Source organism: Trachypithecus francoisi, unplaced genomic scaffold (genome assembly GCF_009764315.1).
Source record: "Trachypithecus francoisi isolate TF-2019V2 unplaced genomic scaffold, Tfra_2.0 Lachesis_group6, whole genome shotgun sequence".
In the NCBI taxonomy this organism is placed as follows: domain Eukaryota; kingdom Metazoa; phylum Chordata; class Mammalia; order Primates; family Cercopithecidae; genus Trachypithecus; species Trachypithecus francoisi.
In genome coordinates this window covers 37,129,622-37,142,725 of record NW_022681471.1, presented here as the reverse complement: position 1 = coordinate 37,142,725, position 13,104 = coordinate 37,129,622, and the positions used below count along the sequence as shown (strand labels likewise).

Here is a 13,104-nt window from a genome sequence, read left to right as displayed (position 1 = left end):
GCCATTCAAAAGAATGAACCACAGTTTTACATAACAATTTGGATGAATCTTAGCAATTTAATTTTAACTAATAAAATATAAAAATTACCACAGTTAAAGCATAGTGTATGTATTACCTTTTTTAATGTTCAAAACAAGGAATAAGGAAATAAGATTTTGAAACGTATGGTTTGAAAACTGGCTACTGGGCCGGGCGCGGTGGCTCAAGCCTGTAATCCCAGCACTTTGGGAGGCCGAGACGGGTGGATCACGAGGTCAGGAGATGGGGACCATCCTGGCTAACCCAGTGAAACCCCGTCTCTACTAAAAATACAAAAAAAAAAAACTAGCCGGGCGAGGTGGCTGGCGCTACCTGTAGTCCCAGCTACTCGGGAGGCTGAGGCAGGAGAATGGCGTGAACACGGGAGGCGGAGCTTGCAGTGAGCTGAGATCCGGCTACTGCACTCCAGCCCGGGCGACAGAGCAAGACTCCGTCTCAAAAAAAAAAAAAAAAAAAAGAAAACTGGCTACTGGCTTGAAGGTGTTTTAGTAACATTGTTTTAGTAACATATTGCAATCAGATTTGCATATTAGAAAGAATGGTTTAGCTACAGTGTGAAGGGCTAACTAATTGAAGTTGAAGAAAACTTGAGGCAGAGAGATCATTTAGGAAACTACTGACAGGTCCAGTTAAAGGTGAGGAATAGAGAATCTGAACAATGACATTGAGAATAGAAAGGAAGGAAACTGATTTGAAAGCTATTCAAAGAGTTATGACCAACAGGCCTTAGGCCCTCACTAGATATAGAGGGTGAGGGAAAGGGAAGAGTGGAGAATAACTCCCAGGTTTTAGATCTGGGTGACAAGGGGGCCTAGGGTGAATAACGAGAGTTCATTATTCGACATACTGAGTTTGAGGAGACTCTGAGATATCAGCATTCATGTAGTTTCCTCTCTCTAAAATTAACTATAAAATCTGATGCCTCCTCTTTAAAGGCCAATCCTCCAACTTCTTTATAAAGCCCCGCTCTGCTGCTGCAACAACCCAATCAAATGTCATCTCTCCCTCTTTGAACCTATGTGGCACTTTCCATTTATCTTACTCTAACCCAGGGTTTCTCAACTTTGGCACCATAGACATTTTAGAAAAGTTAAGTCTTTGTTGTATAGGGCTGTCCTTTTCACTGTAGGATGCTTGGCAGCATCCCTTGCCTCTACCCACCAGATGTCAGCAGCAACCCCCAAATTGTGATAATCAAAAATGTCTTCAGCCAGCTGCGGTGCTGTAGGACTATAGTCCAAGCTACTCAGCAGGCTGAGACAGGAGGATCACTTGAGCCCTGGAGTTAGAGCCTGTGAACAGCCACTATATTCCAGCCCAGGCAACATAGCCAGGGCAACATAGCAAGGCTTTGTCTCTTAAAAAAATAAAAATAAAAATAAGTCTCCAGATACTGTCGAATATCCTCTGGAGGCAACCTCTCCAACCCTACCCTTCCCCACAATGAGAACTACTGATCTAGGATATAATAGGTATATGAGTTCTTATTTTAAACCATTATGAAATCATTAACTCACTGAAAGTAGCAACTTTACAACCTTTACAAAATATGGATATGACAAATCCATTCTTATATACTCACTAGGTAGTTTAAGGACACAGTCATCTACGTTTAATTTACTATTTCTAATTCACAAATACCTTTAAATGTAATTATTTTCCATTGACATAGACATCCCCAATCAAGTAGCTCAAAATACTAAGGATTTACATATTGCAATTATTTTTTTAAGAAGTGAAAAACTCTAGACTATACACCCTAGAGTCTCTTAGGAACATAATCATTAACAAAAAGCCATTTCTGAGTGAAATCCAAATTCACAAATGTTCTAGAATCGGTTCGTCTCCATATGGTTCAAAGAAAAGTTTATGTCATAGTTATCTTACACCTGTCTCTTGTCACCTTGAATCTCTAATATTCTACTGAGACAAGTAATTAATTTAAAAATAAAGTGACAACATTCTCTGTCACAAATTATACAAAACTACATAGAATCAAGTGTTCCTGAAAAGGAAAGAACTTACTTTCCTATTTGGAAAAAACTTTTCCTTAAAAATTTGATATAAAAAATATATTAGAAAATATCCACTGTTGAATTATCCATTACAGTCCACTGACAGGTATTCTGTTAATGGAATGCTACTGATTACATGAAACAAGAGAAATGTAAAGATTAAACATTACAGTTTGACCTTCAGCAGATTGAGTGCACTAGTTGAAAGTGAGAGTAAACATAAACTTACATTGTTATTAAACTGGCTTATACAGTTTTCTTTAATTACATTAAATGGTTCCCTGGCATGTAAGGTATTTTTTTCTATAAACGAGAAGCAGACAACCCTTTCTGAAACTTTCCAGATAACTGATTATAAGAGTATTACAATGTTTTAAGAAGCACCCAAATACACTCAAAGTGTAGAGAAAAAAAGAAAACTGAAAGATCTCCCTTTCTAAGTCATGACGATAACTATCCTCTGCAGAATGGGGAGGTGGGTATCATGCAGTTAAGGCATGTCACAGAGTGGGCTGCTAGGCTGGGCTGGGAGAACATACGCCTCTTTTGCAAAGTTTCACTGTTGCCTAGGAACTTGAACAAATGGCACCTCCCAGCAAATCAATTTTGTAAGTCTTCAATTATCTTTATTTGTAGTAAGTGTCCCTAGCATTACTTCTTATGTTCTCAATGAGGTTCTGGATCTTGTCTACCTTCATGCCAAATAAATGCTTCAGAATTTATATCACAAATAATCTAAATTGAAATATCAAATTTAAACCTTAAGCAAAAGTATTCCACTAACCCCAATTTTAAAACATCCCAATCAACCACTTCTGTTCTTATACCTGCAATGCAACAAATACCTAACCTAACTTTTCAGGAAGCTTTCTCAAACTAAATTAATCCCCTCTAAAATTAAGCCTTATGCCACAGTTCCATATCTCTTATGTGTACAGCATATTGAAGTATATTATTTTGAATACTGTTATATATTATAATGAAATTTTCTAATGGTTATATTACTGTACACATTTGACTATTGTATAAACCTTTTAAGTTCAAAAACCATGTCTCTTTCTATTAGCCATAATCATGTTTCCAAAGTTGGAGTTCAATAAATGCTTAATGAATCTATTCTAAAACCATGAGAAAAAGAGGCATGATAGCTATGCAAATACACGCAAAACAAAACACACCATACCACAAACAAAAGGTATATAACCTATGAAGTTAAATAAGCATTGAATTTTCAGAATAAATAACCTATTTATTGGCACGGTGTTTAATAACTGCATTTTTATAAAGAGAGAATGTGTTACAATGGAAATAACATTAGGATAGCACTGGAGTTGAAAAACCTAGGCTCTGACCCACACACTCTGCCAGACTCACCATTTAACTTTGGACAAATCACTTAACCTCTCTCAACCACAACAAGCAATTACTATGTACTCTGCCAAGCTCACAGGGTTATTATTAGGATATAATAGGATAATATATATGAAAGTACTTAGAAATGTATAAAGAGCTGTATAAATGGTATTATCTTAATGATGAATGTACCCTTCAATTAAAGATAACATTTTATTTTAAATGAAAGAAATTAAGGGATAACTATGCTGTAGAACTTATCACTCAATAAATCAGTACAAGGTTCAGTAATTCAGATTCAACCTATAGCAATTAAAATATGAATCAACTGTCAAAAATGTGCTTCACATTTGATTTTTCAGGAAGACATTTATTAAATAAAGCAAAGCAGATATCTGAATAAGGCCACAAAATCACAATCATGAGCTCATTCCATTAAATGCACTGAGAGGACCTTCACCTCACAAAATCAAATGCTGTGTTTATCTGGCTCCATTTTACAACCTGATACAATGCACCATGCCCTACAGTTGAAAAGGTGAACCAGCCACGTAGGAAATACTAGAGTTGGCCGGGCGCGGTGGCTCAAGCCTGTAATCCCAGCACTTTGGGAGGCTGAGACGGACGGATCACGAGGCCAGGAGATCGAGACCATCCTGGCTAACACGGTGAAACCCCGTCTCTACTAAAAATACAAAAACTAGCCGGGCGAGGTGGCGGGCGCCTGTAGTCCCAGCTACTCGGGAGGCTGAGGCAGGAGAATGGCGTAAACCTGGGAGGCGGAGCTTGCAGTGAGCTGAGATCTGGCCACTGCACTCCAGTCCGGGCGACAGAGCGAGACTCCGCCTCAAAAAAAAAAAAAAAAAAAAAAAGGAAATACTAGAGTTGACTCCTGGTTTACAGGAAAACACGTGATTATCCAGGACATGGCACAATCTGATGTAAGAATTCCTAAATCTGTTTCACAGACCTACTGCTCATGTGCATAAACAGGTATAAAGCAGCAGAGGGAGCAGCTGCAAATAGGCTGAAACATATCCACTTATTTGTAGCACTGGTGACAGAGTCAACTATGCAAGGTTTCAGGATTTGTTTGGGTAACCATTAAAATCACTTTCAAGTCAACAAATTATCATAGTATCCAGATGGACCAAAAAGTTCTATGCAATTTCCCTTCATCTTGTCAAACTGACCTACCGACCATGTCGGAGAAGACATTGCAGCAAGAGTCAGCTACTTTACTGAAATGGGTTACCAACTTTCTGATCGCTGTTTTTTGTCCTTATGTGGGTGAAAATTCTAATCAAGGAGTATCTGGAATGGAGATCTACTCAAAAAGGTCATTAATCTCCAATCACCAATTGGAGATTCAAGTAAATTAGCAAACTCCCCCTTTTAAATGTTAATCTCCTAGACAGGCTGCCATAATCATTTACCTGAGCTCTATCCCAATAAAGTAAGGGAAGTGAGGTTTGAAGAAAAGTGTGATGGGGACGAAGGGAGGGGGCAAGTGAAGAACAGACACTAGAAATGCAGAGAGAGGTAAAAAGACACCAAAGATAAACTCTGCAAACAGCTGCCTAAAATACATTTTCCCTCATAGGAAGCCTGTTAGCAGAGAAAAGATTCTGCTGCTACATGTTTGGGGGACACCATTTTCTTCATGTAAATTTATCAAACCATCTGAAACAATTTTTGAGTACTTAGTTCCTAGTTTTGGTTTTGACTCTCTTGACAAGTGGCTTTAAGGTTAATATCTAAACTTTTATCAATGTTCTTACTCAAAGAACAAATATTTCTTGAGTGCTTCAAAAATAAACAATTTTAGGGTTTCTCAGTCCTGAGTACATATTAGAATTACCTGGGAAGATTTTTTTTTCCTTAAGTTCCTTGGCCCCTGAGATTCTGATTTAATTGGTCTGGGGTAGGATCCAGGCAGGGTTAAAAGAAAAACAAAAAATAAAAAATCTCCTTTGCAATTGTAATGTGCAGCCAGGGTGGAGAACCAGCTGTCTATTTCATCTTAACGTAAAAAAAATCTTTCCCCACTTATTTTGAAATGTATTAATTTCTCCTTATTCAATATTGTTTCACCCAGATTCTCACCACCTCTCACCTAGATTAACATTAACCGCTTCTTAGCTATTTTCCCTTCCTCTTGTCTCTTCCCAATGCAATAAGGAATGCTTGTCTAACTAATCAGTTTGGTTCTGAAACATTATTCCACTAAGAGTCATTTTAAGTATAACAAAATCACCAATCAGATCATTTTCATCAAATAGAGAATATACTGTATGTGTGTTCTTGTATGTATGTGTGTGTGTATGTACATATGTATGTATAATCTCAAACATGCTCTATTTTTCTTCAGTTCCAATGTACCTGCTTTCATTTACACATAATGAATAGTGGTCTCTTTACATTAAAAAATACTGCCCCTAAAAATTTCATGGCTAAATTTTGTCAAAAACAAATGGCAAATGAGTCACCCAAAGATATCTAATTTAAATGGAAAAAAAAGAGCAGCACAAGATCTGGTTTACTCTGATCTTTGAAATGTTCCCACAAGAAATGCTCATTCAACTGAAGAGAAAAAGTAAAATGAAACTTATGATGACTGAATGTTTACCATGAACAGATATGGTTCTGCTTTGTGTTGAAGCTTGCCTCAGAAAACCAACTGAAGGTTTAAAAGCCAAAGGCTGTAACTGCATCAGATGATATTCATATTTATGAGAAATATTATCAAATACAATAAAGGGAATATATAATGAGAAGACTGAACAAGTATATGGTTTACGCCCTGCCTTTTAAGGGGCTCTATTTCTTCTCAGGGATAGCAAGACAGAAACATAAAAAGAAAATAAAGCCAGCACTGCCAAGTAAGTGGTAAAGACAATAAGTACCATGGGGATTCAAAGAAACAGGAGATTCCTGTGGACTAAGGGAGTTGGAGACAACTTCTTGGAAGAGCTGGGGCTTCAATAAAATTAAATAAATGGAGAAAAGAGGGAAATCCCAGGCATACAGATGATCTTGTACAAAGATGAGGCAGAAATGCACAAAATATATTTGAGAGACAGAGAGTGGACCTAGTTGGAAGAGAGGATTCTATGTGGGAGCATTTTGAGGGACAAGGTTGCAACAATAAAGTGGAGCCTAACAATGAAAGCCCTGAATGCCAAGCTAGGATGCTTAAACTTTGTCCTGCAGGTAGAAGAATCCTTTATAGGTTATAAAGAACAATAAGCAAAAACAAAAAGAAGAAAAAGAAAAAAATCACTATAATGATGCAGTCTGAAACTGTTTTACTTGAAGCCTTTGAAGAACATACCAAGTTGCATAATATCTCGCTAACAGTCATGAATATGTGAACACATTATTTAGGAAATCTGTTCTCAGTGAAGGAGTAAAAACGCAAACATGCTTTATGAAATCTAAAATCAGTGGTTGATTACACATTCATAGTTCTTACGATAATTCCTAAAAGAATCACTGGGTGGAAAGCTTCAATTTTAGGTTTTCCTCCTCTCCCCACCTTGTTCCAACACAAATACCTTGATTTAAGATCTAAAAACTGAATACAACTGAAATTGTCTTGTTTTGAAAATAAGAGGTATTTTCTACTCCTCATTATGGGTGAATTTACTTACTATATTGTTTCAAAATCATGACATCTATTAAAATAATTTTGTCCAGGATTTATTTCAGCAAAGCAGATGAAAACAGAAACAAATAACAAATTTAAAGATTACAAAAAGCAAAAAAAAAACCTTTCATCAAATCAAGACATATCTAAAATAATCCAGCACTGGTTTATGAGAGTGTGTTCCTAACAAAAAACGCCAGCCACAACAAAGACTACCAGAGAGTATATGAAGAACATTACAATAGCCAATTTCTCATCCAAAATGATAAACCTTTAATCCACAACTCCATAAGGAATGGAGTTAATTTTTTCTCAAAAATGCCCTTAAAATTGTTGGCTTTCTACTATAAAATTAAGACTCTAAGATAACTTAAAGCAAGGATTAGCTTTCTTCTAGTAAGCAGACACGTAAGTGATTGATGATTTAATTTGCCACTGCAGCAAATACTAATTTAACCACCACTACCTTCTCAACACCAGGAAAATGAAAACCTCAGTCTTTAAAGGCATACGTGACAAGAAATAAGTCAAGAATATCCTAGGATGATTAAACCACACAAAAAAGCCATGGCAATCCTGCTGCTGTACTCTGAAAAAGGATATGCCATTCTTTCAGGCACGTATGCCTTTAAGGAATATGTAGAGATTATGATTTTTGTGTTTGGTTTAGTTTGGTTGGGTTTGGTTTTCCGGGAAAGATGGGAAGATCGAGGAGAGTTGAAAGAAGTGCATTAAGGAAGGTGTCAATGCCTCCCTCCCACCCAAACTGGGGAAACTCGCTTTAACAATGATGCTCTTTCACCCCTAACATCCCACCAGTTTCCATACATCCTTGAGGCAGCATTCCGCCCCTTCCCGATTGCTTGCTTTGCCCCTCACGTTCAGGAGAACTGGCTGCCCCGACTTTGTTAGTCTGGCAGCCCCCGCGCACCCGCCCAGACCTGCAGAGTCCAACAACGCAGCCACGCAGCCACCCACTCCCCGCACCTCCTCCTTCACAGCCAGCTTCCCCTCCCCCCGTCCTGTCACCTGCTTGGGTGGTGTCCGTCAGGTCGTAGCCGCTGCCCGGGAAGTCTCGGAGTTTCCGACCACTAAGGCTCAGGATGCCGGAGTTGCCCGCCTCCTCCAGGGCCCGGTCCAGGCTCCTCACGGTGTGCTGAGGCTGCAGGCTACCCGGGTTCCACGGCGGCCCGTTGGGAAACGGCTGACCGAAAAGAGTCGGTACCGGGATGGGGACCACCAGGGTCCCGCCGCCGCCGCCGCCTCCCCCTCCAGCCCCGCCACCTCCCCCTCCGGCCGTGCCACCGCCACCGCTACTTCCACCTCCACCACAACCGCCGCCCCCACTGTTACCACCTCCTCCCTGACTCGCCGCCATGTTCCTGGGAGAGAGAATAGCCCCCGACAATACTGTCAGCCTGTGCCGCGAGTGTAAGGGATTCTTAGGACGCATGCGCAGGCTGGGGGCGGGCGGCGGGGCAGGGGGGGCGAGGTAGAGAGTGGAAGGAACCAGGGGGCGGGCTGGGAGGAGGTGTTGGATAGAGAAAAGATGATGTTTGAAAGTGCAGAACGCTTGCTTTAAGAAATGTATGATGAGAAGAAGGATGCTAAATCCCGGTTCTGCTGCTTTGGGTACCAAAATCTTGCGAAACATCAGGCGAACTATAGGTCATCTGGGCTGTATGTCCCCAAATCTCTAAGTTGCTTCACTGTTTCCGTTCTGCAAAACAGAAACAAATATGTGAGCTAGGGATGAAAGGGATTCGTTTCAGAATATACAGAAACAGCACTTAGAAGGGCTATGGGGCAGCTTATTGAGAAGCTTACTGCAAATGCCTCAGGAATCCTTTACAGCGTTAGAGAAACCCTGGGGAGTCATCTGGGGAGGGAAATGAGTGCTGTGTTGAGTTTGGGGCATACATGGATTTCTCCATAGTTTAAAATTCTATAATAGGAAAAGATTTGTAAAATGTTTTCAAGGAAGCCTCTCGTTTCAATGTATATAAGTCTCAGCCAGACTGTTGCCTTCCAAAACTTGGAAGAGTTATCCACATTCTGTTCTATCACTCTTTGAAGTTGTGCCAAGATCTCCATAATATCTCGTTTCTTCTCATCGTGTCAGTATTGCCTGATGAAAATCTCTTTGATCATCAAACAATCTTAAAGTTTATTTCTGAAATACAGATTTTGTTTTTAGATGGATTCTGAAGATTTAACCCTGGATATTATGAAGCCAATCGATCCTGAATTTTAGGAGTTCATTCTCAGAACCTGAAGACATTTTTAATATAGAGGACATAGGGAAGAAAGTTCAAAGTCCTTTATCTGGCATCCCAGGCCTCCGTAATTTAACCCCAGACTATCTAGCCGGATTTATCACCCAACCAATTAGGCCACTGCCATCCCTTTACCCACTACCCTCTCCACTCTCGATCACAGTCATTCAAATCTTTTTCACTAGTATTCAGTAAAGTTGATGAAGAAAACTATCAGAAAGCTTGGACATATTCACTTATCATTGAATATCCTATGTATCTCTTTTACACCCATTTCAATTTGAGCAATGTGTCAGCAGTCTCATTTTTTAAGAGAAATCTCCACTTCAAAAAAGTTTATCTGCCATAGGCTCTACTTTATAAAAGGTTACAGGAAAGAATTACAACTTGTCTAAAATGCTTTGTGGCTATACTGGTTAACTAAAATGATTATGTTATGAGAAATTACATTCACCACATGCATGACCCAGAAGAAAGAAAACAGAGAATCACACTCTGTATAGTGAATGGCAAGTGAGATAAATTATTAAAACACACCAGTGTCAAAAAGGCATGTTGCACCTTATACCTCATCTTCCTTATATCTTAAATCAAATTATTAATTAATAATTCATAATTAATTGAGAACTTCAGAATTAAGATGAATGAGAAAGGACACTAAGTTCAACTATATGACATATACAAGGAGAACGGGGGGAAAGTAGGGGAGTTTTGAACAAAACATGCAGCCTCTACTAAATCACTGGCAGACTCCAAATGTAATTTCTGTTCAAAAGAACTCTAGAGAGGATTTCTGAAATTCCAGACCAGTTTATATTCACTGCTATTCCAAACAAACACTTATAAATATATGGAGAAAGAAAGGCACAACCAAATGTCCAAAGCTACAAATTCTATTAAAGGTCAAGATTATTGGGCTAAAGTACAGGATGTTCTTACTAATCTGTAAATAAATCAAATGTGAGATATGTTTTAGCTCACGATCCAGAAAGAGGCAATCAACTTGGAGATTAAATAGCTCAAAGTATATTATGAATTTTTTTAAATCTTGATCAAGACCCAGGAAAACAACATGAAAATCTCTGTAGTATGTTTTTTGAAAACATCAGCTCAACTAAATGCTAACTTTAGGGGAAAAAATGAAATGCTGGGTGTAATCAAAACATGTATCAAAAACCTGAGAAAACATGTTGCTTTACCCCATACTAAACTATTGGAGTTAGCTGCAGCTGGAATAAGATATGCAGTTCTGCTCACTCGAATCTCAGCACAGTCTTGAATTAGAGAAAGCCTTGATAAATGCATACAAAATGATTAGAGATGAGGAGGAAGAGGAAACCCACTTGGCCCTCCTCTGTCTAGTAACTTGATCTTCAGTCTCTTCCAAAATCCCTATTCTTTCATGGGGCCTTGTAAAGGACTATACGTTAATGTATTTTAGTATAATTTACCACCTACTATATACAGCATCTCTGATCCTCCTTCACCTATCTGTTCTTGATTCTGCATTTTCAGATAATCCTTTGTCCTGCTTTAACCAATCCTAACAAACTAATTAATCCCAAAGTTAATATTTATTAACTCGTAAAGCATTTGGGCAAATGTACGAATGATCACTATTACTTAAAAGAAGCTACTACATACCTAGTCTTCAAAGTTGATGTCAACAAACACTACTATTTTCCATCTCGGTTAGAATCTCTGCCCTGACATTTTAAAAATGTGAGATGTTAGACAAGTCACTTAACCTCTGAAAGTCTCAGATACCTCATCTATAAACCAGAGATCATTACATTATTAGCTATCTTTAGGATTGTAGTGAGAATTATATGAGATAATTATATTAAGTAACTAGCATATTAATGATTATTTTCAATGGTTCTAAGTTCATTCTGCCAATAGGACACCTATCTGAGTGGACCATGAGTTAACAGCAGAGCAGTTCCTAAATTCTTCCATACTATTGTGCTACCAGCACTAATGGGCACTTCCTTTAGTGTTACTGTTGAGATTATAGCTTTGTCAATTCACCCCAAGTTCCTGCCTCCCCTAATCATTGTGTTTTCACTAGAAACAGTTAACCTGACTCCAGTTACTGCTTACTGCCTCTAATGCAATCCCAGATTTTGACCTCTGTGTTTCTAGTATTTTAACCTGATATCATGACATTTATTTAAAATATATGTTCCAAATCCTTCTTTAAAATATGTCCTAAATGTTTTTGTGTACATGACATCGGTCTGTTACAAATTTTGAAGAGTTTTCTTATTAGAGTAGTATGTAAAAATACAGAGATTGTTAAATGTTGCTAGTGTAGCTTGGTCAAAGGAAAGTAAGTAAAACATCACACAAAATTGCTGTAAACTTGTTACGTCCAATTAGAAAACATAATGTTGAGGAAGATTTTTAGTCTTCCTTAGGATTACATTGGAAAATCTCCTCTTCATGTATAAACATGGAAACAAACATGCTATGATGTATAAACATGGAAAAACACCTGTTTTGTAGATGATCTGCCCCCTCCAAAACTCATGTTGAAGTTTGATACTTAATGTGGTGGAGTTGGGAGGTAGGAGGCCTACTGGGAGGCATTTGGGTCATGGGGCAGAACTCTCATGAATGTCTTGGTTCTGTTTTCCTGGTAGTGCATTTTCAATCTCTTGAGACTGGATTAGTTCCAGAGAGAGCAGATTGTTATAAAGCCATTTTCCTCCTCTTGTTTGGTTCTCTTCTTCCCACTGACCACTTCCCCTTGACCTTCTCTGCTGTGTTTTGGCCTAGCACTTGGCCCTCACCAGAAGCCAAGCAGATACCAGCACCATGCTTCTCATATTTCCCAACTCCTAAAACCATGAGCTAAATAAACCTTTTTTCTTTATAAATTACCCAGTGTCAACTGGACTTGATGGTTCACACCTAAAATGCTAGTGCTTTGGGAGGCCAAGATGGGAGGGTTATTTGAGGCCAGGAGTTCGAGACTAGCCTGGGCAACATAGCGAGACCCTATCGCTACAAAAAAAAATTACTCAGTCTCAGATATTCTGTTATAACAACACAAAACAGTCTAAGACCATGACATATGCCCTTTTTGGCAAGTGTGTCTTTTATATTTTCCTCTTCTTGCACTATGGGAGAGGGAACAACAAAATAGGGTCTTTTCAAGCAAAATCCAAATTCCTAAAAGTAAAACCTAAGTAATTATCATACTACCTCTAAGAAGGCATAATAAAATGCCCATAATAAAATGCCCATAATCCTAACAGGTTGGGAGATGAAGGAGAGAAGATCTTTGAGCCCAAGAGTTCAAGACCAGCCCTGGCAATGTAGTGAAACCCTGTCTCTACATAAAATAAAAAAATAAAAAATTAGCCGAGAGCAGTGATGTGCACCTGTAGTCCCAGCTACTCAGGAGACTGAGATGGGAGGATCTCTTGAGCCTGGAACTTCCAGGCTGAGTCAGCCCTAGCTGCTCCACTGCACTCTAGCCTGGGCAACAGAAGGGGAAAAAAAGGAGATTGGAATGAAATGTTGAAGAATCCAGTTGGGCATCTATGAAAGTCTAATCATATTTTTTAACTTTAAAATTTGCTTCAATCTTAACCATTCTGTATGGCATTTACTTCAAGTAAACTTGACTGGTTTACAAGTTTAGGTTTCTTAGTTTATCTTCCTCAATTGATTAAACTTATGAATTTCTGTTGGACTGCTATAAGGCATCTCCTAATGGCAATGCACCCAAATTACAAGGGGTTTTGTTTTGTTTTGTTTTGT

The 13,104-nt window shown here is 38.6% G+C and overlaps 1 protein-coding gene across 2 annotated transcripts in view; it reads right to left on the bottom strand.

Annotated features, from left to right (window-relative positions):
- The window catches only part of LRCH2 (leucine rich repeats and calponin homology domain containing 2), a 131,733-nt gene extending 123,249 nt beyond the window's left edge, over nt 1–8,484 (bottom strand). The window contains exon 1 of one of the 2 annotated variants that reach the window (XM_033201490.1): nt 8,087–8,484. In XM_033201490.1, coding sequence (XP_033057381.1) covers nt 8,087–8,435 — 349 coding nt within the window. In that variant the 5' untranslated portion in view covers nt 8,436–8,484. The remainder of the gene's footprint in view (nt 1–8,086) is intronic. The other variant, XM_033201491.1, reaches the window with a different exon arrangement.
- Between the last annotated feature and the right edge of the window lie 4,620 nt (nt 8,485–13,104).